We start from the raw sequence: 26,038 nt of genomic DNA, 5'->3' as shown, positions 1-26,038 counted from the left end.
TCCCGTGGGCTGTTGGACCCGGCAAATGGTCAGCCTTGGAGCATTTGGCCCTCTGACCTTCTCCAAGTCAATGGTGAGGTCCTCGACTTCTGCCTGGAGTCTCTGTTTGTTTTTCTCGAGGGAGGCGGCTCGGGCCTGGGCGGCTTCGGCCGTCTCTTCTGCCTCCTGGAGCCTGGCGGCCAGTTTTCTCCTGTGGATGAGAGCAAGAGAGGCCGTCAAGGAAACATAGGCACCCACGGGCAGGGGGGCCCAGCATGGCGCTGAGCTCTGGTGTCACAATGGAAAAGGTGCAGATAGAAAGGGGGGTGTTGGGAACAGAGCAACCAGTGTCCAGTCATCCATTCCACAAATATTCATTGTTTCTACTCAGTGCCAAGTCCTGTTCTAGGCGTTAGGGAAACAGCAGTGAATAAAACAGACTAAGATCCCTGCCCTCATAAAACTTCTGTTCTAGAGGGGGGACAGAAAACACAACAAAATGACATAAGCACTATGGGAAAATAAAGCAGGGAGGGGACACATATGCAAAGGCAAGGACCCTGTGGGTGTCCGGGGAAGAGGTTCCAGGCAGAGAGAGGGGAGGGTTTGAAATGGAGGTTTAGCTCGGAGTGAGAGCTTGGGGTGGGACCAGGCAGCCCCCGTAGCTCTCAATAGAAAATATTAGAACAGGGCTGGAGGGCAGGAGGTGGAGCTGCAGGAAGGCAGGTGTAGGCTCAGCGAATAAAGAGCGCCAGATAAAGATTGATGTCAGCTGGAAGGCACTGCACTTACTGCTGTCACCACAAATTCCAGTGGATGGAAGGCACCAGTGGCAGGCTGGGGTCCCCTCCCTGCCTGGCACCGGGGGCTCACATGCAGGCCTTCCCTGGGTGCCCTGGCCCACGGGCACCCACGCCAGCCTCTTCTTGTGCAAGAGGTCAGCTCTGAGCCACGTTCACGTGTCCACTCTTGTTTCCTCAGGCCCGTCAAACAGAGTGTTTGTGTCTCTAGTTTGTGAAGGAAGAAAGCTCAAAGGACTTGGGGGCATTCGCCACAGAGCTGGGGAACTGGCCGAGGGGGGACTTCTGCCGCGGAGCGTGGCCCGTGTCCTCCCAGCATCACTGAGGGGCCTCACCCCAGTCCCGCCAGGCCCGTGGAAGCTTCCTGAGCACTTCAGAGTCAGAGAAGCCCTGCCTGGAGGCAGATCCCGCCCCCCCCCCACCCATCCTGACTTCCCTGCAGGGAGCCTGAGCATTTCTGGGCAGAAGATGTAGGTAAGAGAGCCCTTGAAGAGGGAAGCTGAAGGCAGTGGGGCATGCAGTGCGTGAGCTGGTGAGGGCACGAAGTGGGTTCCCTGTCCTGACACTCGTGCCCCCTTTAAGAGGAGCCCCTGAACTGCCCTCTCCTGGGTGTGGCCCTGGCGTCAGCTGTGGCTGTTGTGCTCAGACCCCCACCTCGCACCCACCCGCCAACCCGCTGGCCTCCCCGGCCCTCCTGGCACAGGGTGACGCTCACTTGGTCTCCTCCAGCTCCTCGGTCCTCTGGATGGCGTCCGTCTCGTACTTGGTCCTCCAGGTGGTCACCTCGGTGTTGAGTTTGGACACAAGGTGCTGCAGCTCCGACTTGCCTCCATGCTCCTCCTCCAGCTGCTCCTTCAGCAGGTCCAGGTCGTGCTTGGTGTTGGCGAGACTCACCACGGCCGTGCTGCGGGACTGCGGTGACCAGACCAACCTGTCAGGGCGCCCCCAGTCTCTGTGGCACCCAGGGCCATCACTTAGAGATACATGACATTGGATCAACACTGCAGCAAGTAAAGGCGGGGCGGGCGGGAAGACACAGGAGTCTACAATCCAAACCACCAGGGTTTAACTTTCCTTGATTTCTTCCAATTACTATCCACAAGGATACGTAATTTCGTTAATTCATTTAGTCGCACATATAGCGTACTCTGGTTTTGTTGTTAACTCTTTTACTTGCTGTGGAATCAAATATTTTTCATGTTCCGTCTACATCTTCATAACATATGACTTTCTTCAAGGAGGCAGCTCTGTCACCCCCTACCTCACCCCCAAACCAACCTTGGACTCTTCATCCAGCTGCCTCTTGTAATCGTCCACCTGTGATGTCAGGGACGTCTTTATCCTCAGGATCTGATTAAGCTGGCTCTGGGATTCTTCATATTACCGGCTCAGTTCACCGTTTTCAGCTGGACGAGAAGGGAAGGGAGACGCGTTGGGTGGAGAACTAGCTCCCCTGCCAGATCCTAAGCCTTGCTCCCAAAGTGCCCATCAATATGGTGGCTTGGCCAGCTGAGCTGGAATGGGGAGCACGGCGACCACCACATCAGCTGCCTGAATCAAGTGGGCCCAGGAGGGGAGCAAGTGCCCAAGGGTCGCCACCATCCAGGTGATTTGCATGGGATAAGCGGCTTCAGATAACGAAGCCCCTGGCAGGAGATACAGCAAAGAAGTTTGGAGAAAACAGTCGGGCTGAGAGTGTTTACTTTGAAAAATGCATTTGTCACGGTCCCAGAACCTACACTCCTGTCATTTGTGGACTGATTTCCGGAGCCAGAGGCCAGGAGAAGGTGCATGAGCCAGAGGACCAGCAAGGGTTCCCAGTTCTGCCCTGTATCGTCGGTTTTGTGACCGTGGGCAAGTCACTTCACCTCACTGAGTTTCACTCTTCTTATCCATCAAATGGGGATATTGATTTTAAAAAGTATTCAGAATGTGGAAAATAAGGCCAAAGGAGGTTCTCTGGTGTCAAACGAGAGTGTTGTCTAACTGGTGCGCCTCAGGAGTGTTAACTTCTCGAAGGAAATGCACCTTTGCTTGACTTAACTGTTGACCCCTCTTTAGAGCCCAGACTCTGCGAAGTCAGATGTTAACTTGCATATTGATGAGTTGCAAATTATTTTTGACCTAGAGATGCAGAGAATTTCTTCTGGAAGAAAAAACCCCACATCAAACCTAGAGGTTGCAGTATTATTGCCACGTAGGACATGAACCAGTTTTGCATCTAACTCAGCAGAGTTACTGAAACGTTCCTTTCCCGACTGGCTATGTAAATCTCAGCCCCCTCAGGTGCTTTTCAAAAGCAGTTTTACCATTTTTCTGGTTCCCTCATTAGTGACACGTGTTCGCTTTACGTTAGTAGGCAGGTCATGTTTTAAAATGTTTGAAAATTGTGTTTTGTCCGTATTACTGCTTCTCCCGCTGATCTCACGGGGTGATTGAGAGAACTGATATGAAAATGTTTTGGATAGATAGTGTTCCCTGTTTTACACTGTAAAGATGTTACTTGGAGCACTCAGTGGGTGGAAGAAAATCTGCTGTTCTCGTCACAGGGGATGTGGATTTTCCAAGGTCAAGGAAGCTCTGGGAGGGCACCCAGGTCCTCTTTCAGTTTCCTTGAGGATCCCCGCTCCTTTCCATGCGCTGTTCCTTAGGAAGCTGCGGGGAGGGGAGAGCTCACCTTGGAGGCGGGTCCTGATGGCGTTGATTTCCGCCTGGTTCCGCTCCAGCTCAGCCACCTTGGCATTGGCCTCTGATAAGTTATCCTCCAGCTTTCGGACGTGGGCCTCGGCGTTCATCTGCTCAGGGAGAACGAACCCAGTGGGGAAATGAGGAGGCCCAGGCCAGGCCCTCCCTGCTTCCCAGCTGCGCTGCCCTAGTGCAGCCTCCCAGGCCACCTGCCTCATCCTTCTAGAACATCCCTGTCTCAGAAACCTCCAGCGGCTCACCGTTTTCTATCAACAAGCCCAGAGCCTTTGGGTTGGCACACAACCCCTCACTTCCGGGCCCCTGCCGACCTCACCCAATAGGAAAATGCCGGGAGCCAGTTAATTTGAGGAAAAATACCAGCATTAGAGCAGACGTCTGCAGATAAAACAGGAACTATGAAGATGCCTTGTGCGTGTCTGAAGTTTGGAGACACTAGTTGGCTGGGACCTGGACCCGCAAAGTATCATCCCTGCTCACCTTCGGAGCACCACCCGCCACTTCTCTTGTGTCACAAGAAGACTCTTCCTGTGGCAGGGGCTGGATAAATGCATGTTGAGTGGCTTAATTTCACTTTAATTGTACTTAATTTTCTTTCTTGCCACGTATCACTTTTTCATTGTGGCAATGATTGTTTCTCCTACTAAGTCTCCAACTCCTGGAGGATATAGTCACACTAATGTCATGATGACCCTAATAGCTCACATTTATTGAGCTTTTCTTACGTGCCAGGAACTGTCGTAGCCCTAACAACAGCACTATGAGGTGGGGATTATCATTATTCCCCATTTTACAGATGGGGAAACCGAGGCACGGTTAGGTTGTGCACCTTGGCCGAGGTTATACACACAGCCAGTGGGGTCTGTGACGGGTCCATCTTGGTTCCCTTCACAGCATCTAGAATGGGCCTCGGGCCTGTCGGGGGGCTCGGGGGATGTTATTCGTGAAGGCTCTGCGGGGTGTCCCCCCTCACCTTGGACTTCTGTATGGTCTCCACGCTGGCGTTGAGGTCGTCGATCTCAGCCTTCATGACCTGCTTGTCCTTCTCCAGCTTGGACTTGACCCTCTGCAGGTTCTCCACGCGCTCGTTCAGCTCGGCCATGGAGTCTGCGTGCTTCTTTCGCAGCGTGGAGGCCGCTGCCTCGCTCTGCAGGGCCGCCTCCTCCAGCTCCCGCCGCAGCTTCAGCAGCTCGGCCTCCTGCTTGCGGTTCTGCTCGATCTGGGGCGGAGCAGAAGCAGGGCTCGCGGGCTGGCCGGTGCTGGCCTCCCTGGGGCGTTCGGTCCAAATCCCACCTGCATCCACTGAAGCGAGGAGCCCCAGAAGAAAGTGGACTGAACCAGCCCCCTCTTGCCTGTTCTTTATCGTTGATTGGTTTCTCCTCAAGGGAGCCCGGGAATTCAGCAAGAACTAACTGGTCTTTATCCCCCTGCTCATCGTCCAGCGTTTTTTTCTCCCTGCAGGCAGGCAGGAATCGGGGTTCCTGGACACCCCAAGGATGGTACCTGAGCAGACATGGCTCCCCCAGCCTCTTCCAGCCTGTCACTGAGGTCTTCGAGGTCTCGGGACAGGTCACTGCATCATTTCTCCACCTGGGGGGAGATGGGATGACACTGACCTCGGCCGTCCAAGAGCCCCTGTTTCTCTGGTAAGGATTGTGATGACCGCCTGGCGTCTGTGAGGCCAGGGCCCTGCGCTTGGGGAGCTCTGCACTCTGCCCGTCACCCCCCACACTCAGCAGAGGATGCTGTCTGTCCTCTTCCCTGCACTGGGGGGGCCTTAGTGCCCATCCTGCCCCCCAGCCCAGCTGGGCTGAAGCTGGAGTTAGGTGTGTTACAATCCGTCTCCCTACAGGATCCCTGCCCTCAAGCCTCCCTCCACTCCTGGCTCTTCCTTTCACACCTTTGTACCTGTGCACATAAGTGCTATTTGATTCCCTTTGCCTAGAAGCTCCTCCCCGCCTCAGCCTGTTGAATTCAGTCTTCCAGTCCCCAGGCTAACACTGCCCACTCTCCATGGACCGCACAACAAAGAGCATCTGTGCCTCTTGCGTCGTCATTAATGGGCACGTGTAGCACAGTGCCTGGCACACAGTAGGTGCTCAAGAAACAACGAGGCCTTTCCAACCAGAACCCCGTCCTCCTCTCTACTGGTTTCCCAACAGGAGTTTCTGCTCGTGGTTGGATTGTGGCTTCACTGGGTCCTTTGCCTCAGGAAAGGAGGCAGGAAGCGTAGACACGTCTCACTTACCTTGGCTCTCATTGCCCTCTCAGCCTCCAGCTCTTCCTCCAGCTCCTCGATTCGGGCCTAGCAGGCAAATAAGCAGACAGAGCGGGGCATTTATCTCTCCTGGGTGAAGTTAGAGACCTACCCACTGGCCTTTTAGAATGAAAATGATGGAAGGCAGCTAAGAGTATGTGGGATGCTGTCAAAAGCAGAGGGAAGCGGGACACAGAGAGTGTGTGCAATGGCCCTGAGGCAGGAGGGAGGCTGGGGTGTGTGAGACCCCGCAAGGGGCCAGAGGGGCTGGACGGAATGGTGGGGGAACGGTGGGTGACGAGCCAGGGAGGGAGCAGGGGCTATTGTGGAGGGCCCTGTGGCCACTGTGGGGACTCGGAATTTATCCCAGCATGAGGTGGACATGAGTCAGTCTCTGAGGACTCTGTGGCAGCAGCAGATCAGCTGATGTGAGCAAAGGCGCAGGCCAGTGCATTTCAAAAGAGGATCTGGGTCTCCTCCGTCCCGCACAGACAGACCTGGTGTTCCTTTAGTTTCCGCTGCAGCGTGGAATTCAGAGACTGCTCGTCCTCGTATTTAGAGTTGACAGAATTGATTTCCATATCCCTCCTGCAAGAGAAGGTTTGACCTCCTGAGGAAAAGCTCTGAGGCTAGACCAGCAAGCTGGCCCGGGAATGGAGCTGGGGCTGCTGGGGGAGACCTTGACCCTGCTGAGACCCACTCAGCCCTGACCCCTGGCCTTCTCACCCTACAGATGAGTCGCCCTACAGAGCCCCAGGATCTGCTCCACTGGTTTTTCACTCACTCATTCATTCACTTGTGCATTTATTAATTTGCCTTCCATTTATTGAGTCCCTCCTGGTGCCAGACATTGTCTGGGCTTCCAGGGACACATCAGTGAACAAAACGGACAGAAGTCACTGCTCTGGTGCAGCTTACAGTCTAGGGGCTCCAGAATCACACGGATGCTTGGCCTTTTTAGGGAAAACGTTCCTCCAAAAACTTTCTGCAAAAGGCTGTCTCCTCCTGATGTGTGAGTTCCATGTGTCAAGAGCCACGTGTGAGAGCTAAGATGCCAGAGACCAAGCAGATGGGGAGGATGGGCAGGGTCACCCGCACCTTCTGGGTGTGCCTCCCAAGTAATGTGCTGAGATGCAGATTTAGCTGCACACGCCCTCTTGGCAGCCTGTAGTGCTTTAGAATTGCCCTAGCAAAATGTGCTTCAAAGATGCATTGTCCGGGGGACTTCCCTGGTGGCACAGTGGATGAGACTCTGTGCTTCCAATGCAGGGGGCCCGGGTTTGATCCCTGGTGAGGGAACTAGATCCCACATGCATGTCGCAACTAAGAGTTCGCATACCACAACTAAGGAGACCATGTGCCACAACTAAGGAGCCCACCTGTCACAACTAAGACCCAGTGCAACCAAATAAATAAATAAATAAATACTTTTTAAAAAGATGCATTGTCCAAATTCTGCCCCCTAAAAACTTTCCTTACCTGCCTCCTTATCTCCATCCCTTCAGCCTCTTACTCGGTTCCGGTTTATGCTTGGACTATTGCAGCAGTTGTCTTCCTGCTTTCTCCACCCCACATGTCCTCCATGTTATTACCAGGGTGGTATTGCTAACATACCCCCTCAACTCCTTGTGATCTTTGAGAGCCCAATTTGCAGGTTTCTGCAAAGACTCCCTGACCTCTGGGGTGGGTGCATTGCTTAGTACCTGTGTCCTTTCCAGCGCCCAAAAGGCCCTGTGTGAGGCTGGGAGCTCCCTGAGAACAGGGAAGCACCTGCTCCTCCCTCCCTAATCGTCCGAGCTGAGCACAGTGCCTGGCACAGAGCAGGTGCAGGGGACATGCATTGATACACATGAAGCCCTCAGCAGAGTGCCTGGCACTGGGTGTCATCCAGGAAGTGCTAGATATCGCTAACACTGCTACGGGCAAAATGAAAGACTGCGTACTTTTTCACTGCCTCCTTGAGATCTAGCTTGGACCGCTCCATCTCATTGAGATTGTCAATGGTCATCTTCAAGTCACTCTCAGCTTTCCGGCGAGCTTTTTCCACTTCCGCCCGGATTTTCTTTTCCTGTTCCCAATTATCCTCCAGCTGCGGAGACAAAAAATACAAAAGAAGGTAGGGTGTGTGTGTGTGGGCGGGGGTTGTCTGAGGCCAGAATGCAATAAAGAACCAGACTGGGCCTGGTTCCTTAGCTGTGGCATCAGAAGGGGCCTCACTTCCCAGTTCCCCAAAATGTATCTGAGGCCCCTGTGCCCTGGGACAGACCTGACCGTCGAGCTATAGAATCAGACCCAGCGACGGGGCATTACCTCGTGGATCTGGGTGCTAAGCTTGCTGTTGTTCCTGGTCAGATGGTTCACCTTGTCCTCCTCGGCTTGCAGGTCGTCAAGGGTTTTCTGGAAGGAAAGATACGCATGTGTGTCCTGTGAGGCAGGCGGGAGCAGCTGAACAGATCTGGTTCCCTGCCATCACTTCCGAGCTGAGTTGATGATGTCAGTGATCAGTTACAGAGCACCTGCTCCTGGGTGGTGGGTGAGGCCACGGCACACTGATCACCCGTCAGCCACAGGTGGGCCCCTAGGGGTCAGTTGCGGGCTCTGGTTCTCCACGGGGCATATAGGAAATCTGGGGGGGGGGGCGGTGCTTTTGGTTGTCACAATGATGCCTCACTGCTACTTTGTGGGTGCTTCCAGGGACACTGGACATCTGGCCTTGCTCTGGATGATGGGTGCCGTGAAGAATAATTCTGCAGTTCACACACTTGCTGTCCCATCCAGCCATTCATGTAAGTAAACAACTATTTATACTTTTCTGAACCTAGAACCCAGTACCTCTTCACACATAACTCAACATTTTTTTTCATTTAGTATACGCCACAATTTTAAAGAATGATCTACCATGAACACTAAGAGAAGATTGACTTCTTGTTGTTAAAATCTCCCTGAGAATTATTCACTGTTTTGTAAAATTGCATCACTGGTAGCAACCGCACTTGGCTACTTGAGTCACCAACACCCCGTCGGGTGCCCGTCTACAGCCGTCAAAGACGGGCTTGGGCAGGCAGCCCTCCTAGATCTGCCTGAGCTTTTACACTTTGACAGCCCCATTATTTATTATAAATTACTTTCACTCATTTCTCCTTTTTTAAAAAAATTTTAAAATATATTTATTTTATTTATTTATTTTTGGCCTCACTGGGTCTTCGTTGCTGCATATGGGCTTTCTCTAGTTGCAGCTCTTCGTTGCGGTGCTCAGGCTTCTCTTTGCGGTGGCTTCTCTCGTTGCAGAGCACGGGCTCTAGGCACATTGGCTTCAGTAGTTGTGGCTCGCGGGCTCTAGAGCACAGGCTTAGTAGTTGTCGCGCATGGGCTTTGTTGTTCCACGGCGTGTGGGGTCTTCCCAGACCAGGGTTCGAACCCGTGTCCCCTGCATTGGCAGGCAGATTCTTAACCACTGTGCCACCAGGGAAGCCCCATTTCTCCTTTTATATGGAAGGGCACTCTATTGATTTTTCTGAAGTTATGTATTAGTTACATTATTATAATTTTCAACTCAGGATAGTAAGAGGGTGTTCCAAAATACAGCTGATCCTCATTATCCGTGAATTATCTTTTTGCCAATTTACGTACTCGCTAAAATTTATTTGTAATCCCCAAATCAGTACTCATGGTGCTTTCGTGGTCATTCGTGGACATGCGAAGCGGGGCACGTTCCCAGCTGAGGTCGGATCAATGATGCTCTGTCTCCTCGATTCGGCTCAGACTGCAAACACGTGTCCTTTTCCCAGTCTACGTAGTGCCAGGTTTTCTACATGTCAGCGCTCTTTGTTGGTGATTTCACTGCTTACAGTGGCACCAAGCACAGTTCTGCAGGGCTGCCTGGCGTTCCTGACGCAAGAAGGCTGTGATGTACCTTGCAGAGAGAATCTGTGTTGGATGAGCTCCATTCAGGCCTGAGATACAGGGGCTGTTGACCGTGGGTTCAATGTCAAGGTTTCAACAATATGTACTCAATAAGGTGTTTTTCAACAGAAATACACGTAAAACAAGATAATGTATTGATCACCATCATACGTATGATGTATGGATGGGTTGACGAAAACGCTGTGACTAGAGGCTCACAGGAACGTAACCCTGTATTTCCCCGAGAGCAGAGGTTCAGTATTTGCTAATTCAGTGACTCTGTAGAACATCGCTACCTCGAATAATGAGAACTGAGCGTATTTGCTGTAACAGGGGGCTCTGGGTTTGATGTGATGGAGAGTCACAGTCTAAGGGGAGGTGTTTCCAGAGGCGACAGAGAAATGTGCTCGGGGGACATACTGTAGATTCACGATGTCAGCAAACACAGGGCTGAGGGTCCACTGTCTGGTCTGGGCTTCAGTTTGCTCCTGGCACCTGTGTCTAGGCTAGGAGGTGCTCCACGCCACGGTCAGCACTGGTGGGTGGTCAGAGTTGGCTCCACACTCAGGAGCAACCGGAACAGTCGGGTGGGCTCCCCGTGACCTCAGGAGCTCATGCCTGTCGTTGCCGCAATGAATCAGGGCTCCCTGGTGCTTTAGAGCTCACAGGGCACTTCCATATGCCCGCTTCATCCTTGTGACTCTGGGAGCATCCCTCCCAGTGTGCCTGGACCATTCTGACGCATGCCTGCTGTCCCCTTTCACTCTGAAACCTGTCCTAGTTTGGGTGATAAATGATATGTTCACCCCACTTAACAACAAACCTGGAAGGAAGGTAGCAAGTGACTGTGTCCACTTCACTGATGAGGGCATTGTGATTTAGGGAGACTCTGTGACTTCCCCAAGGGCCCCAGCTGAGGGGCGGCAAAGCCGGGATTCGAATGAGGGTCTCCCGTGTCCGAGCTCCATTTGCTCCGCCAAGAGGAGATGTGGCCGGTGCCCACCTGGTGCAGCTCCTCCAGGGCCCTCTTCTCCTTCTGGAGCTTGGCGACAGAGTCTTCTCGAAGCGAGAGGTCCCCGGTCAGGGTGCGGACCTTGTGATCCAGGGCCTGGAGTTGGGGCGGGGGGGGGGGGGAAGAGGCTGGACTTCAAGGCTGGGAACACCCTCAGGGGGAGAAGGGGAGGGGGGCATTTGCCCCGAGACAGGGCTCTCAGCTTGGCTGCTCCCCTGAGTCACCTGGGAGCCTACGAGATACCAATGCCCAGGGCACAGCCCAGCCAAGCAAGTCAGAATCTTGGGGGTGAGGGGGCAGAGAGAACACCGTCAGGCCTTGGCTACTCAGAGCCTGGTCCTTGGACGGTAGCCATGGCTTTGCCGGGGACTGTGTTGGAAACATAGCCCCTGGGCCCCGCAAGACCTGCTGGCCCAGGGCCTGCGTCTTATTGAGGTCCCTGTGCTTCGAGTGCACATCAAAGCTGCAGACGCCCCGTTTTAGGCAGCGTCCACCTCCCCCTGCTCGGGGACCCCACCCACTGCGAGATAGGAAGGGGGCCTGGGACCAAGGGCCAGCCAGACGGTACCAGGAGCCAGGGAGCCACTTGGAGGGGCAGCAGCTGCTTGTTTGGGCAGAAATCCAACAGCTAAAGGTGACCCCACCTTACAATACGGTTGCTTCCTCTGGGAAGGGGGAGGGGTGGACATGGTGCTGCAGAAGGGTGTTCTGGGAGGCGCCCCAGGGATGCGGAGGCTGAGTGGGCAGAAGACCAGGCAGACGCCCAGGAATGCCAGGCACGAGGAGGACCGGCCAGGCCTGGGCGTCCCCACGAGGGGAACAGCCCTCAGCCCCCTGAGTCAGCTGCTCTGTCCAGACAATGGACGTGTGCTCTGTCTGCTCTGTCCGACATTGTAGCACTTGCTGCGAGCGGCTACTGAGCCCTCCCTATGCGGCCAGGTTGACTGAGGAACGACATTTGAAATTGTACTGAATTAAGTTAAAATAGCTGCATGTGGCTGGCGGCTCGGGTCCCGGGCAGCACTGCGGTACGGGCTCTGGGTGTGGCCCCTGCAGGGCAGCGGGCTGGGGGTTCCCTGGCCCTGGGAGGAGCAGGGTCTGGCCCAGGGGCCTCCCCACCTGCTTCTCCTTCTCCGCCTTGGCCAGCGTGGTCTCCAGGCCCTCCAGGTCCCGCTTGAGGTCACTGAGCTCCCCCTCCAGCTTGCGCTTGGTGGCGCTCAGCGAGGCCGATGTACCCTCCTCCTCCTCCAGCCTCTCCCGCATGTCGGAGATCTGGCTCTCCAGCTCCATCTTGGTCTTCATCATCTGGGTCAGGCGCTCCCCCGCGTCTATCAGGTTCTCTTGCTCCCGGTGGAAGAAAGAGAGTATTGGTCAAAGGCAGGGTCCGGGCACCTGCAGGGGAACGTGCTGATGGATAGGCCTCGGGCTGATGGGCCCCCAACAAACGTGTCCTGGGGGCTAGACGGGGGCTGGCTATCTCTGCGCTTCTTGGTGACAAAGCCTCGTCCAGGAGCGTGGCCCCCAGACCAGCAGCAGCAGCGTCACCTGTGAGCCGGTTAGAATGCAAACTCTCAGGCCCCACCTGTGACCTGTTCATCCGAGTCTGCTTTTTAACGAGATCCCAGGTGATCAGATGCACTTAAGGTGTTAGCAGAGTGGTCTAGGAGAAGTGCGGGCCACTCAGGCAGGACGCCGCTGTCCGTTCAGGCTCTGCCATCTCATCCACTGTTCCCATGTGGGTCTATGCTTGCATCCGCCAACGTGGAGGGACATGTCCACCCAAAGAACTCCCAGCATTGATTTAGCACTTTCGTGTTGACAAACCATTTCCCGTCCCTGGTTTCTCCTTATAACAACACTGAGAAGCAAGCCAGACATGTGTTATCTATAAGCTAGGGTTCAGAGATGAGGGAACCGATATGCAGAGGGGGTGGAGTTGTCAAAAGTCACACAGGCAGTAAGTGGCAGAGGAGGGACAACCGGGGTGTCCACTGGGGTCTCCCTGAGATGGGGTCAGTGGTGTGAGACAACAACTGGCCATGGAGTCGGAAGACCAGACCAGCTAGGTGACTTTTGGTTCGTGGCATAAATTTACTGAAATTCAATTCTCTGCAAAATAAGGGACATGATCATCGTGAGGCATAAAGGGATGGAGCACATGGAGGCCCTTCTGTAAATGGAAGATTCTTTTATCCTTGTATTCACGCTCGGCCTCGGCCTCCCCAGACATAAAATGAGGGTCCTAGCCTGAGCAGCTTCTCAGGGGTGTGGAAAGGATGGGAGAAAAGATGTCGGAGACAGCTTGGGGAAAATGGATAGCTAATGCAAGTGCTGACACTCTCTCGGCTGAGGAGACATGGCTGTGACAGAGCAGGAACGACCAAGATGGGACTGGATCCCTCCCGGTTGTGGGTCTTCTACTGACCGGCTTGGGACCTTGATCAAGTCTCTAAAGGTCGGTCAAGTGGAGTTTCCTTCCCTGAAGATACGCATGAAAATCGGGCGTCTTATCAGGTGGTTGTGAAATCTCAAACCAGAGAAGGAAGGACCCTTGTAAACCAGAAGCGTCACGGCAGTGAAGCCGCTCATCGTACTGGGAGTCAGAGTCAGGCTTCCCGCAGAAACTAGGTCATATGTTCTCCCCTCTGTGTTTGCACTTGATGGGTGAGGAAAAGGAAGCGGAGAAAAGAGGGCAAGTTCCCTAGGTCCTCAGGGAGCCAGGCTCACCCCAGAGGTGCTCCTCCTACCGTCTCGTGGCCCCCATGTCTGGACAATCCCCCAGGCCCAGCATGTACTGTATGTGTGTGTGCCCAGCCTGCTGCTGTGGGCAAACAGGAATTTGATGGAGTCTTTTTGGTAGTTGGGTCCAGGGTGACATGGCAATGAAAGAAAGAGAAGGCTGGGAATTCCCCAGCTGGAAGGACACAGCTTCTTGGAAGGCCACTCTCCCTCCTTCTCTGGGTCTGACTCTTGCCAAGGCCCCCAGCTGCTGCCGCTGCCCCCAGGGCCCCACATACTGCCTGCAGCTGGATGGTGAGGTCATTCTTCTCCTGGCTGAGCGTGGCCATTTTCTCCTCCAGATCCTTGAACTTGCTTAGCAGCTGCTGCGTCTTGGCCATGGCGTTCCTCAGCTCCTCCTCCTTGGCCTTCATCTCCTCCTCTTGCCGAGCCACATTCAGGAGTGGCTTGACCTGGGTGGTGAACAACACTGCAGAGTGTTAGGGGGATGGGCTTTGCCAGGGGGCTAGGTGGTGGGCTGCTTTGCCTTCAACCAGGAATAGTCGCTCCTCTTCTGCACCCACAGCACCTGTCTGGACCTCTCTGTGCATTTGGCACTTCTCATCCTGCAAGAGTGCCTGGGTCCATTGGGTCCTCTGCCCTGCTAGACCACGAGCCCTGCCCTCTGCCCCTCCCCATCTCCCTCCTGCCCTCGGTGTCTCTACAGCACCAAGCAGAGCAGGCAGGACAGGCCCTTGGGATATTCCCTGATCAATGGATACATTATTCGCGGGCGCAAACACCATGGATTTGGGAGAAGGAATCACCTCTCTTTGAAGATGACAGATAAACCTGTCATCGCCAGCCTGGTCTGTGGGGACCTGGGATACTGCAGTGCAAAATTTACATAAAAAGGTGATAGTAAGCATCACTTGCAACTGTGTTACACTTTTTATCCAGTGAAAGCCTCCCCCAAGGTGGTGTTTTTTCCATTGATTCAGCTTATCTGACTTAGTTAAATAAGATTAGAGCTCACTTAACACACTAAGAGTGAAGAATTTTAACTTAATTTTATGTTTTTACTCATTGGAACAGGATCTTGCTCCGCTATGTTTAATTGGTGAAGTTTTACTTTCTGGTAAAGAGCAGAGAAGTTTCGAGGCTCTGTCTCCTTGTCATCTGTGGTCACTTATGTCTGGCTTGGAAGGAATCTTAAAGGCCGTTGGTCTGGGGCTTCCCAAAGGGTAACACATACACTGAGGGGGCAGGTGAGATGGATTCACCCTTTGCACGGAAACCTTTTGATTTTCATTGTTACATAGTTACTTTAAAAATAATTTTGAAAAGTAATAGTTTAATACATGATTTTGAAAAATAATAATTTTTAAAAATGAAAAGAACTCGTGAAATCCACAGTTTTATGCATAACGTTTGCTTAGGATGAGACAGGTAAGGATGCGAAGTTTCCTTTTAAAATAAAAATTTCGAAATAAAAAAGTGAGTTGATGTAAAGAAAGAAGGTCAGTCATAGAACAGGTGGGGGAAATGCCATACTGACTAAATTTGAGAAATTTTTGTTTAGATCCCTCTGCCGTCTCAGGCCCTCCTGTGCGTGGGTACCGCTGGGGATGCAGAACTTACTATCCCTCCCTTTCAATTTGTGGTCAGCATGGATTGTTAGAAAGTTCTCCCCTATGGGGAGGGGAGAGAAGCTTCTGCTTGAGCTGTCGCGGGCTCAGGGCCCCCAAGGATGACCTGGAGCCTGTGCCAACCCTCCACGTAGCCGCCCTGAACACCCCGCCCCTCAAGACAGCACTGCCCTCCGGCCCCCTGAATGCGGCAGCCCTGCCCCCGGGGCCAGTGGCGTGCTTCCTTGTAACAGGGGCCCCAGGTGGGACGCCCTGCCCCAGCGCTAGTGGAGCTTCATGCAGTAGGCTGGTTCGTGGCCTCCTGCATTTGTTGAGGGTGGCCTGGTTGCCTGGGCGCCTGCAGCCTCCCCTCCTGGCTGACTCACTCACCCCCACTGCTGCCTCAGAACAGCCTGGGAAAGGAGAGGTTGGATCCCATGATTTCCTAAAGTCCAGGACTTCACTGAAGGAGTTGAGATGCTTCAACATGCCCAGGGGTGAGGCACTGTGCACCAAGCCCACTTTTGTGGGGAGGGGGCTCTCTGCATCCTAAGTGGGTTTTATTTTGAGGGATGAGTTGAAAGGTGGGAAGACACACTATCGTTTTTCTCAGGGAGGACTCAGCCCCCGCCTGGAAGGAGGCTACGCTCTTCCTGCAAGGTGCCCTCATTTTCAGACTGTCCCTGCAGCATCCCCAGGAGGCCCCTCCGCTCAGCACTGCGGCCCCTCAGTCCTCACCTTGTTGTAGAGCTTCCACCAGCCCCAGAAACGCAGCTCCAGGAACTTGCGTGTGTTCCGCTGGATGACCTTCAGGCCAATTCTGCAAAAAAAAAAAAAAAAAAAAAGGGAAGAATCCAGTGTTGCATGGGTTAAAACGAAGGCGTGTGTGGTGGGGTTGGGGGTGCAGGACGGGGGACTGGCCTCCCCGATGGAACCAGCTCCTCCTGGACAGCTCAGGGCTGAGCTCATTTCTTCCTGCATTTCCCCTCCTTCTGCTGCCTCACTGGAAATCATCCGTTAGTCTCCAAATCCCATCCAAATCCCATCCGTCTGCGGTCTCTGGAATCAGCCCTCCTTGTCCCTGACTGCTTCCTTCAACTGTCATTTACGGAGGATCTTCTGTGCACTGAGTCCCACCACTCAGCCCCTAACTGGTGTCCCTGCTTTTGGCCGGGGTCACAGGGGGCCTGCTAGTGGATATCAGGACTTCATTACTGTTATTATTTATTCATTACTGTTATTATTACTAATACTATGACCACAAGAGCCAGAGTCAACCACAGGGCGGCCAGGGCAGCCAGAGCTATTTTCTAATTACCATTTTAGGGAGATGGCTGAAAAACACAATTCTGAGGGCAGCGATTTGGGACGAGGATTTCTGGCTTCTAATCCTGACTCTTTCTGCATGAACCTGCCCCAGTACCTTAACCCCTCTGATCTCAGTTTCCACATCTGTAAAATGGGAGTGCTGATCCTACCACATCCCTCTCACAGCATCATCGTATGGATCAAGTAAGGGGAAGGCTGTGAAAGTGACTTGTGGACTGTAAAGAGAAGGGTTTATATTAGATGGTCCCTGTTAGGAGTTGAATTGTGTCCCCTCCCAAAAGATACGCTGAAGTCCTAACCCCCAGAACCTGTGAATGTGATCTTATTTGGAAATAAGAGTCTTTGCAGATGGAATTAACTTAGTTTAAGATGAGGTCATATTGGAGTAGTGGGGGGCCCCTAACCCAAGATGACTGGTGTTCTTATAAAAAGAAGGGAGACCATGTGAAGACAGACACAGAGGAAGACCTTGTGAGGACAGAGGCAGAGATTGGAGAGATGCAGCCACAAGCCAAGGAGTGCCTGGGGCTACCAGGACTGCAAGAGGCAAGAAAGGCTTCTCCCCTCGAGGCTTTGGAGGGAGCTTGCCTGCCAACACCTGAATTTCAGACTCCTGGCCTCCAGAATCATGGGAAAATAAATTTCTGTTGTTTTAAGGCACCTGGTTTGTGGTACTTTGTTAATGGCAGCCCCAGGAAACCAACACAGGCCACAAAGAGGGTTCTTTGGGACAGCAGAGACATTGGCACCCTCCCTATCTCACTGCCCAGTGTCACTGGTGGAGCTGAGCACAGTGTGTGTGGAGGGGTCCCTGGTCGACCCTCATGAGGAAACCCCGGAGCCGACACTGAAGCATCGTCATGATCTTGGCCAGACGCTCGTCCCGCATGTCCTCGAGCTTGGCCAGGACGCCTGCTCGGAAGAAGACCTGGGGGAAAGACACATGGATCTGAGAATAGCCCCTCTGTCACCAAAGCAGCTGCTTAGCGGGGAGTTCAAAATCAAAGAACAAGAAGTTCCGACGGGTCCTTCAGAAGTCAGAGACCCTGGGAAACAGCTGGCCCTGGCCTGGACATCTGCACGGCAGGGCATGCCAGCCTCGGCATCTATTTCCTCTCGCTCTTGGACACTCCTATGGGCTCTAGTCCTGGCCTTGCAATTACTAGCTGGGTCACCTTGGACATGCCTCCTCACATCTCAGGGCCTCAGTGCCTCATCTGTGAAATGGGGCTGTTGATCCCTCCCTTAGAGGGTTGCTATAAAAATTAAATGAGATAACAGGGGGAAAGTACTTCTGCCAACTGTGAAGCTCTGAGTAAAATGTGGTAGATCGTTTGGCTCTTCACTGCTACCTACGGTGACTGCCTGGCAGCAGGGTGCTGACGGGCCTTCCTTTTCACCACTGTGCAAAGCAGCCTTGGGACAGTCACGGTCCCGCGGGGTACGGGAGTGAGAAGAGGGGGTAGTGGTCAGCAGGGGGAGTTGACTTTCTAGAAAGGGGACAGAGTTTTCCCAGTGATGCACAGTTTCAGGCATCCGGCTCTGTTCTATGAGTGGGACTCGTCCCCAGGAAAACAAGAACAGCTTTGCAATGCATGTTAGAAAGGGCCAGAAACACCCAACCTCAGGGCAATGCGAATTAAGATCACAAGATAACCATTCCCCCTCCCCGCAACCTGCAACACTGAAGACTTCTGATAAAACAAGTGTTGGCAAGTATGTGAATCAACGAGGGGGTGGGTGGTGAGTAAGTACAGTTTTGGCAATTGGTTGTCACTCCCTCAGCGTGTATCTCAACCCCGGCTGCGCATCATCCCCACCTGGAGGGCTTTGGAAAGATGCCGTTGCCTGGGCACAGGTGACTTCAAACAGTTTCTGGGGTGGGGAGCTCAGGCATCAGTGTTCCAACCTCTCTGGCCCCACCCTCAGTCTAGATGATTCTAATGTACAGCCAAGGTTGAAAACTTTGTTTTAGAGAAATTCTTGCATAGGGCCATGTGTGAGGATGTTGATAGCAGCATTATTGGTAACTGAAAAAAGAAGGAGCAATCCAATTTCCAAGGACAGGAGACAGGACAGTTGTGGCATGGCCATCAGAAGTCCTATGATACGGCTGTGACCATAAATGAACGTCACATACCAGCCAACAAGGATGAATCTTAGAAACATGATGAAGTGACAAAAGCATGTCGGATAAGAGTATATCAAGTATGATACTTTCATGAACCTCAAAACCAGGCAAACCTTGGGCCATGTGCATATGTGATAAAACTGTTTTTGAAAAGGCAAGGGTACAGTTAACATTCAGGACAAAGGTTACTCCTGGGGGTGGGGAGGAAGGAGAGGAAAGAAATGTAAAGATGAAGTTCTGGGTTTTTAAGTGGGCTCATGGGTGATCGCTTTATCAGTGTGTTTTATAATGCACCATATTTTTATAGGCTTCTAATAGGACATGATAGAAACTTCTGGAAGTATAGAAGGAATCAGGAGACCCACACCTGGCCTCAGCCTGCTTTGGATGTGCTAGGGCACCTTGGTTAAGTCACTCTCCTCTGGGGGAACTTGGTCTCCTCTCCTGTCCAGTGGGAGTGCAGGACCCCAAGTCCTTTCAGCGCTGGGAATCTCTGATTCTACACGTGGGGGCGGGGATTAGAGCCCCCAGATGAATATAAAGATGAGGATGCTTGGATACTGACGGGGAAAGGACGGAAAAGGATGCTTCTTTCCTCTGCCCTCTCCCCACCATTCATGGGGTAGAGACATTGGGCTTGATATTTCCAGATTAATTGTGGTTGAGGTTTGGTCTTTGAGGAGCAGTGAGGCAAGCATGTGGCCGGTGGGGAAGGGCCCACATGAGCCAAAGCCAGGGATGGGGACACAGTGTACAGGCGGAGTCCTTCTGTTCTCTGTTCTGCCCCTGCCGCCAGAGCCTGCCTGGCACCGGGGAGCAAAGCAGTCCCCAGCAGCCCCGGGCCTTTACCTGGACCTGAGGTGCCCCATGCAACCCTTGAACAACAGCAAGATCAGTCTGTCTGCCCAGGGGTAGCTGTGTCAGATACAAGTCACGTGACTTCCCTGATCCCATGACGAGGGGCTTGAGGCCTGCTCTGTCCTGTTTAGTTCTATGAAATTGGACACGTCACCTCTATGCCTTCCCCAGGCTTTCTTAAGTTTCCCATCCATCAAAGGTGGGGTGGGGGAAGGAGCTGGTCTCCGAGGTTCTCTCCGGCTCAGGTATTCAGTGATTCTGTGACAAAGCCTGAGAGTTCCCGTAAGTCAATTTATCTCCACACAGCACGTCTCAGCGGTGCAGGAGGCCAAAGCTAATGGTTCTGGCAGGTTTGAAGGCAGTATTACAATCCTGCTAACACCAATGGCTACAAAGCAAGCTGTAGGGAGCTAGGGACTCTTTCTGTTCTGTCCACCTGCGTATCCCTAAGCCTAGAACTGTGCCTGGCACGCAGGAGGCACTCCGTACGTGTTGGATGTACAGGCAGCTGGGGGCTTCCCTGGGCATCGTGCCACACCAGGCCTGCGGAGAAGCTGGGCCTGCCTGTGACCCCTGCGAGACCAGGACGGGCAGGTGACCCACTCCAGGCTGCACAGCGGCAGACTCTGAGCCTGAGGCAAAGCCAGGGCCCCTCTTGCATCACCCTGACTGTCACGTTGGGGTGCAGTCTGGTTGGGCAGGTGTCAACGGACACCTCCCACCATCAGCCTGGCCCTTACAATCCTGACAGGACTCTGTGGGGCCAGGAAGTGGGACAGACATGGGCCCCATGAGTCAGGATCAGGCGGCCACACTGTCTGAGTCAACCCTGACTCGCCTGCCAGCTCAGGGCTGGGGCTCGCAGTGTGGGTGGGCTGGGATTAGGGTGCTTCACCCCCAGACCTCGCCCACACATGTACCGTGGTGCCCTGGTCCAGTCCAGGACCTTGATTCCAATCGGCTGCGTTTATTCTTAGAAATCTGTGGCCCATGCAGTCCTAATATTCTCCTGTTTATTGAGTACCTCTCTGTCTGAGCTGGTTTCTCACGCACGCTACTCCCAATCCTGTGAGATTGGCTTTACCAGCCCTGATTTTTCGGAAGAGGACACAGAGGCTCTCAGCAGCTGAGGGGCTTGACCGCCTGGTCTACGGCTGAGCTGGAATTCACACCCTGACACCCACCTTCTTGGGACAGGGTTGAGTGGGAAGACCCTACCTTGGTGTGTCCGATTTTGTATTCATTCGCATCCGAGTCGATGGCCCCGAGCAGCAGCTCTGGGGCCTTCTTGTTATCCACGAACCCCTGAGGAATCGCGCTGGGGTTCAGCACATGGTACCTGTCGGGAGAGACGACGGCAGTCCCCATCATCCCCAAGTTGGCAGCCCAGGAAGTCTGCCCTCACAGTTATCATGGACCTGTGAGATGGCCTTCAAATCAGGGATTGGACTTGTTCCGCAGAGGCCCACGGCAGGCAGAGGGAGGGGACTGACAGGAGACACTGGGGAGTAGATGTCAGTGTGGGTCGGAAGTTCAGCGGGGAGGTGGCCTCAGAAATGAAGACACCAAAATCTTTCCTTCCTGATCTTTTCCTCCAGACATGGGAGAACCGCGTCTTCTCCTGACCTCCCAGTAGCTCCCTTAGTCCTTCCCCAGCTAGGGACTTCAGAGGGCTTAGACAAGATGACCTCTAGTGACCCTTCCTGCTCCATCAATCTGCGGTCCTACGTTCTAGTGATTAGGGAAGGGGTCGAAGTAAATTAACCTCTCAGGTGGAGGTCTCAGTTTGGGTTCCCCCAGAATCAGACCTTGAGACCAGGATTCAAGTGCAAGTAGTTTATCTGAGAGGTGGCAGAGTTGGGGAGTGGGTCAGGGAAGCCAGTAAAAGGCATGTTATCAAGCCAGTTATCACAACAGGCAACTGGGGCTTCAGGCTGCTGGGGGACCCTTGTGTACTGGGAGCAGCTCCCCCTGGCTCACAAGCGCCTGTGTGCATCTCTCCCCAACCCTGCATTCAGTGATGTCACATTGGTAGCTTGAAGTCAGCCGTGGTGGGAGTATTTATACCATGGAAATCGGTAGATACTACAAATCAGGGCTTCTTTTCTTTTCTTTTTTTTTTTTTTTAATTGTTACTTGTGTTTGTTTATTAATCAGGACTATTCCCTGCAAGTGACTGAAACCCAACTTGAACTACTTTAGGAAAGGGAGAGGAATGCACTGACTCATGAAATAAAAGGAGAGGTTGAATAAATAAACCACAGAACAGGGCTTCTTTTCTTAAAAAAAATTTTAACTTGGAGGGCCCATTGTTAAACATTTACCAACACACAGCTGTCTGAGAGCCAGTATAGAACATGCCTCAGAGTTAGCCCATCATCAGGGTGAGGGAGCTGAAGCATTTATATGTCAACTGTCCTTAGTCATTGGTCGAGGGCTGCTCCTGGGGAGGCATTAATTCCTGATACTTTCAGCCTGCCAAGTAGCAAAGCAGGCTCTAGCAGCTAGAGAGAGCCCTCGGGCAAAGAAATGCAGGTGCTGGCTATTGAAAGTCGGGCCATCGTGTACTGAAGCAGACAGTGAGATAGTGTCCGTCACTGTACCCCTAGTGTCTGCTCCAATGGGACTACATTTATCAAGAGTCAACCCCTGGAGACCGAGAACTGTACTCAAGGTATCGGGAAGACACCACTCACCTCTGTTTGAACTCTGGGTACTGCAGCCTGTTTGGGAAGCCCTTCCTGCAAATACAGATGCCTTCCAGGACTCCATTGCAAGCCAGCTGGTGCATGATCAGGTGGGCGTCCACCACACCTGCCAAGAGGGAGGGCACAGGATGGGGAGTCACTACCCTAGGGTACCCTAGGCCACTCCTTGCCACTCAAGGAGGCCGAACTGAATATCCAGGTCTTCAACCCTAATCTCCTCCAGTCACTGCCCAGGGTGTCCCAGGTCCCCCACAATTCAGCCAAGGCCCAAAGGCTCTCCTGAGTGTGACTTCTGCCTAGGTGGGCACCACTCTGCTTTACAAAGTAGCTAGAACGTGCTGTTTGGATGATCCATTGTTGTAGGTTCTTTCAATGCCCCGTTTTACCCCAATCATTCCTGGTGATTAAAAGTGGACTTAAGGGGCTTCCCTGGTGGCGCAGTGGTTGAGAATCTGCCTGCCAATGCAGGGGACACGGGTTCGAGCCCTGGCCTGGGAAGATCCCACATGCCGCAGAGCCGCTGGGCCCGTGAGCCACAATTACTGAGCCTGCGCGTCTGGAGCCTGTGCTCCGCAACAAGAGAGGCCACGATAGTGAGAGGCCCGTGCACTGCGATGAAGAGAGGCCCCCGCTTGCCACAACTAGAGAAAGCCCTCGCACAGAAATGAAGACCCAACACAGCCATAAATAAATTAAAAAAAAAAAAAAAAGGTGGACTTAATTTGGAGTGAACCCCAACTTCACACATCCTGAGGACTTCCAGCTGGGAGACATGTCCCCATGATGTACCTGATTGCTTGAACTCATTGGGGACGATACAGCGGACAAAATGGGGGGAGGTGCTGTGGAGGGTGGCCATCAGCTTGTTCAGCTGCTCCTGGGGGTAGAGGGAAAGGAAGAGTGAAGCTCGGCGTTGGTGTTGCAGGGCACCCATGCTCAGGAGAGGTATTTGTTTAGAGTTTAATTAATTTAATTACAATGACAATTCAGTGCTTTGGTCACACCAGCCACTTTTCAGGTACTCACTGACCACGTGTGACTAGTGGCTATCGTACTGGACAGCATATTGGACAGTGGCTGCCGTATTGGACAGAAGAGAACATTTCCATCATCACAGAAAGTTCTGTCAGATAGTGATGCTCTCAAAGGTCCAGTAACTTGCCCAAAGTGACGTGTTTTACAGAGAGAGGGACCCTCTGAGTTCAGTGCTGGCTCATCGTAGAATCTTGCTACTAGAAGGAACCGTAGTGCCTGTGTGGACAAATGCCTCGCCATTTTTAACTTCCCTACTGGATGATCCCTCCTCTTCCACTTGGATACGTCCAATGAGGTGGCCCGCTCTGCCTCAGGACAGCCAGATCCTTGGGAAGTATTGAAATCATTCTTTGTGCAACATCTCACCATTGGCTACATTTCTGCCCTTGGAATATGTTTCCAGTAGTGCCCAAACTTTGTGGAAGTTGTGCCCAGCCCAGAAGACCTGCCAGCACAAGATCTTAGGCACTGATATTTCCACTTGTTATGTTGGGCAAGTCCCATCATTCTCTGGGTTTCAATCTGAAACAACGCAGTTAGACTGGACCATCTTTAAGGGTTTTTTCTGCCCTATGGTCCCGTGATTCTGCGCCCTCTTCAGAAGGAAACGGACCCCTGAAATGAAAGAGGCAACCATAGGCATAGAAATGAAATCATCCTGTCCTGGGCCATGAGGTGGCAGCCAGACCACTACACCATTGGAAGGGATGGATGGGGGCAGTGGTCACAAGGTAGCCTCTGGCGCAGCCCCTACTTACCCTGTAGAAGTTGGAGACGGTCATGAAGGAGGACCCTCGTTTCTGCTTCTTGCTTCCAGCTGAGAAAGAGAGATAAGCATGTTTCACATCAGTACCCAGCACAGGGGCAGGCAGCCCCATTCAGTGCTCTGTGTCGAGGACGTGCATTCTCTGGTTTTGAAAAGACTTGTCTGGGCACTAGATGAGGTGGGACCCCCACACCAGGAAAACGAGATCTACCAGGGAGAGGGTGAACGGGCTGACTGTGGCATAACAGTCACAAGGAGTGCCGTGCTTCCTGGAGGGTCTGTAACCCTTTGTGATTTAGGGCTGGCCCAAGGCAACGCACTGCTGCCATTGCCTGGGGAGGAGGAAGAGCCCGTGCCGTCTGGAGGAACTGCATGCTGGTGGTGCGCACATCTCTGAGCCCAAGGAGATGTGCAGCTCTTGTCCCTCTAAGTGGCGGCCCTGTTGGGTGTTCCCCTATGGGTCACATGACCTCGACTGGCAAGGAGGCAGAGCTGAGCTTGACATTTGGCTCAGACAGGAGATCAGGGAGCAGAAAATAAGCACAGAGCTTTGGGGCATCAACTTTTCCAAAGCAATATCGCTCCACCTAGACGTGATATGGGCCCAGTGATCAATTCGGTTGATGGAAGAAGCTCCCAGGATGCATCTGTACCTCTTTCTTGCAGTAGTATCCATAGCCGACCTCAAGCAACTTGTCATTCATTCATTCATTCGTTCGTTTGTTCATTCATTCATTCATTCAACAAGAGTCAAATATGAGAGTTTTTGTTTTCTTTTTTTTCTACCTCTGGCCGCTAAAGGGTATCGGCACAGAGAGACTGGACACACGAGGGGTCAGCCATACTTGGAGCCTCCTCTTGTCTGAAGAGAAGGGCTAGGAGCCCCAGGCTTGATTTCTGGAACAAGCCCACCACTGTTTCATTCAGGGGGTCTTTGTTCTTCTCCAGCCAGCCCGTGATGTTGTAACCCACCTGGAGGGGGACAAATGCCAGTGGTTACATTTCAGGCCCAGATTCCACCTTTCAGGTCCCACAGCCAGAACCTCGACCTACATCTCTGTCCACTCTGGGTTCCCCAACCTTCAGCCCCATCTCCTGGGACTTCAGTTCCTGTCCTGATGACTTGCCTGGAGTCCTGGGATGTCCATGAACCCCCATCTCTTAGGCATTTGCAGTTTGCCTGTCTAGGGCACCCTGTCTCTGAGCTTTACGCACACACCAGGACTCCCCAGCTACTCTTTGCCAGGTGTGACCTTCTCTTACATGTCTTGCTTTGCTGGCCACACTGAGCCTCCCTGACCCCTGGGTCTTCTTCTACCCAGGTTGGCTGATCTTATTCCTGGCTCAGTGATTGACCTTGACCAGTGGCATCCTAAGCAACATGAAGAACTCCCTACAAGGGCATCTGTTCTTTCCTTGCTGAGAAGCACACATCCCCCCGCCATTGCCTGGTGGGAGGGGGGCTCCATCCATCCAAACTGGGGGCTTCCTGTGTCCCAGTAATTGGACATCCACTAATTTCTGGTTCCCATTTTGCCATGTAGCTCCAGCTGGAGAGGCAAAGAGGAAGGTGCCTTTCAGATCTTTCCATTGAGCACAGAGAACCTAGGGACGCAGATGAGAAGACAAAACCTTTGGGCTTTCCTTCTGCCATGTGGTGTATGATATTCATCACCTCTGGGCCTCATCTTAGAGCCTTCTTGGAAGTGCATAGGCCCCATTTGACTTTGGATGTCCCATTGCTACAAACACCGAGCCCTTCTCATTTCATCGTGGAGGGTGGGGTGGAACACTGCAATTCGGCCCCAAGCCCGTTTGCTCTGGGTAGTGGCGCAGTCCATTTGGCCAGTAATTGGCATTATCATGGTTGTTGAGATCATAAAAGCTTGGCCCCGATGCCCAGTCCAACAGCAGCTTTCCTGACAGCTCTGTCCTAAGCCTGCCATTTCCCCGCAGTGAAACCCAGAGAGGCTCAACAAACTCCTTGGTAACAGGAGGCATTGGCATTGATGGCAACACTGATTGTTTCCCCCATCAATTGTTCAAATAAACCTGAGTCCTGGCTGCACTTAATTTCCCTCTTCCCCAAGGACTAGGTTTGTCATGAGTGAAAAAGCCACTCCGTAAATGTCACCTTGTTAGTTTGGTGGCCACGTGCTGTCAGAGGGATGAATCAATCAACTGGGGAATAATTGATAGACTCATGGACTT

The 26,038-nt window shown here is 52.9% G+C and overlaps 1 protein-coding gene across 1 annotated transcript in view; it reads right to left on the bottom strand.

Annotated features, from left to right (window-relative positions):
- The window catches only part of LOC103000862 (myosin-16-like), a 51,016-nt gene that overhangs the window by 13,637 nt on the left and 11,341 nt on the right, over window positions 1-26,038 (bottom strand). The window contains 20 exon segments of the mRNA XM_057530066.1: window positions 58-190; window positions 1,495-1,691; window positions 2,058-2,185; window positions 3,457-3,574; window positions 4,456-4,701; window positions 4,986-5,072; window positions 5,731-5,787; window positions 6,237-6,327; window positions 7,683-7,828; window positions 8,050-8,136; window positions 10,646-10,750; window positions 11,774-11,998; window positions 13,672-13,845; window positions 15,739-15,824; window positions 17,125-17,257; window positions 20,537-20,657; window positions 22,015-22,132; window positions 22,816-22,903; window positions 23,820-23,878; window positions 24,655-24,799. Of these exon segments, the coding sequence (XP_057386049.1) occupies window positions 58-190; window positions 1,495-1,691; window positions 2,058-2,185; window positions 3,457-3,574; window positions 4,456-4,701; window positions 4,986-5,072; window positions 5,731-5,787; window positions 6,237-6,327; window positions 7,683-7,828; window positions 8,050-8,136; window positions 10,646-10,750; window positions 11,774-11,998; window positions 13,672-13,845; window positions 15,739-15,824; window positions 17,125-17,257; window positions 20,537-20,657; window positions 22,015-22,132; window positions 22,816-22,903; window positions 23,820-23,878; window positions 24,655-24,799 (2,544 nt within the window).

This window comes from Balaenoptera acutorostrata, chromosome 15, assembly GCF_949987535.1.
Source record: "Balaenoptera acutorostrata chromosome 15, mBalAcu1.1, whole genome shotgun sequence".
Lineage (NCBI taxonomy): Eukaryota > Metazoa > Chordata > Mammalia > Artiodactyla > Balaenopteridae > Balaenoptera > Balaenoptera acutorostrata.
This window is presented reverse-complemented; position numbering and strand designations above follow the sequence as displayed.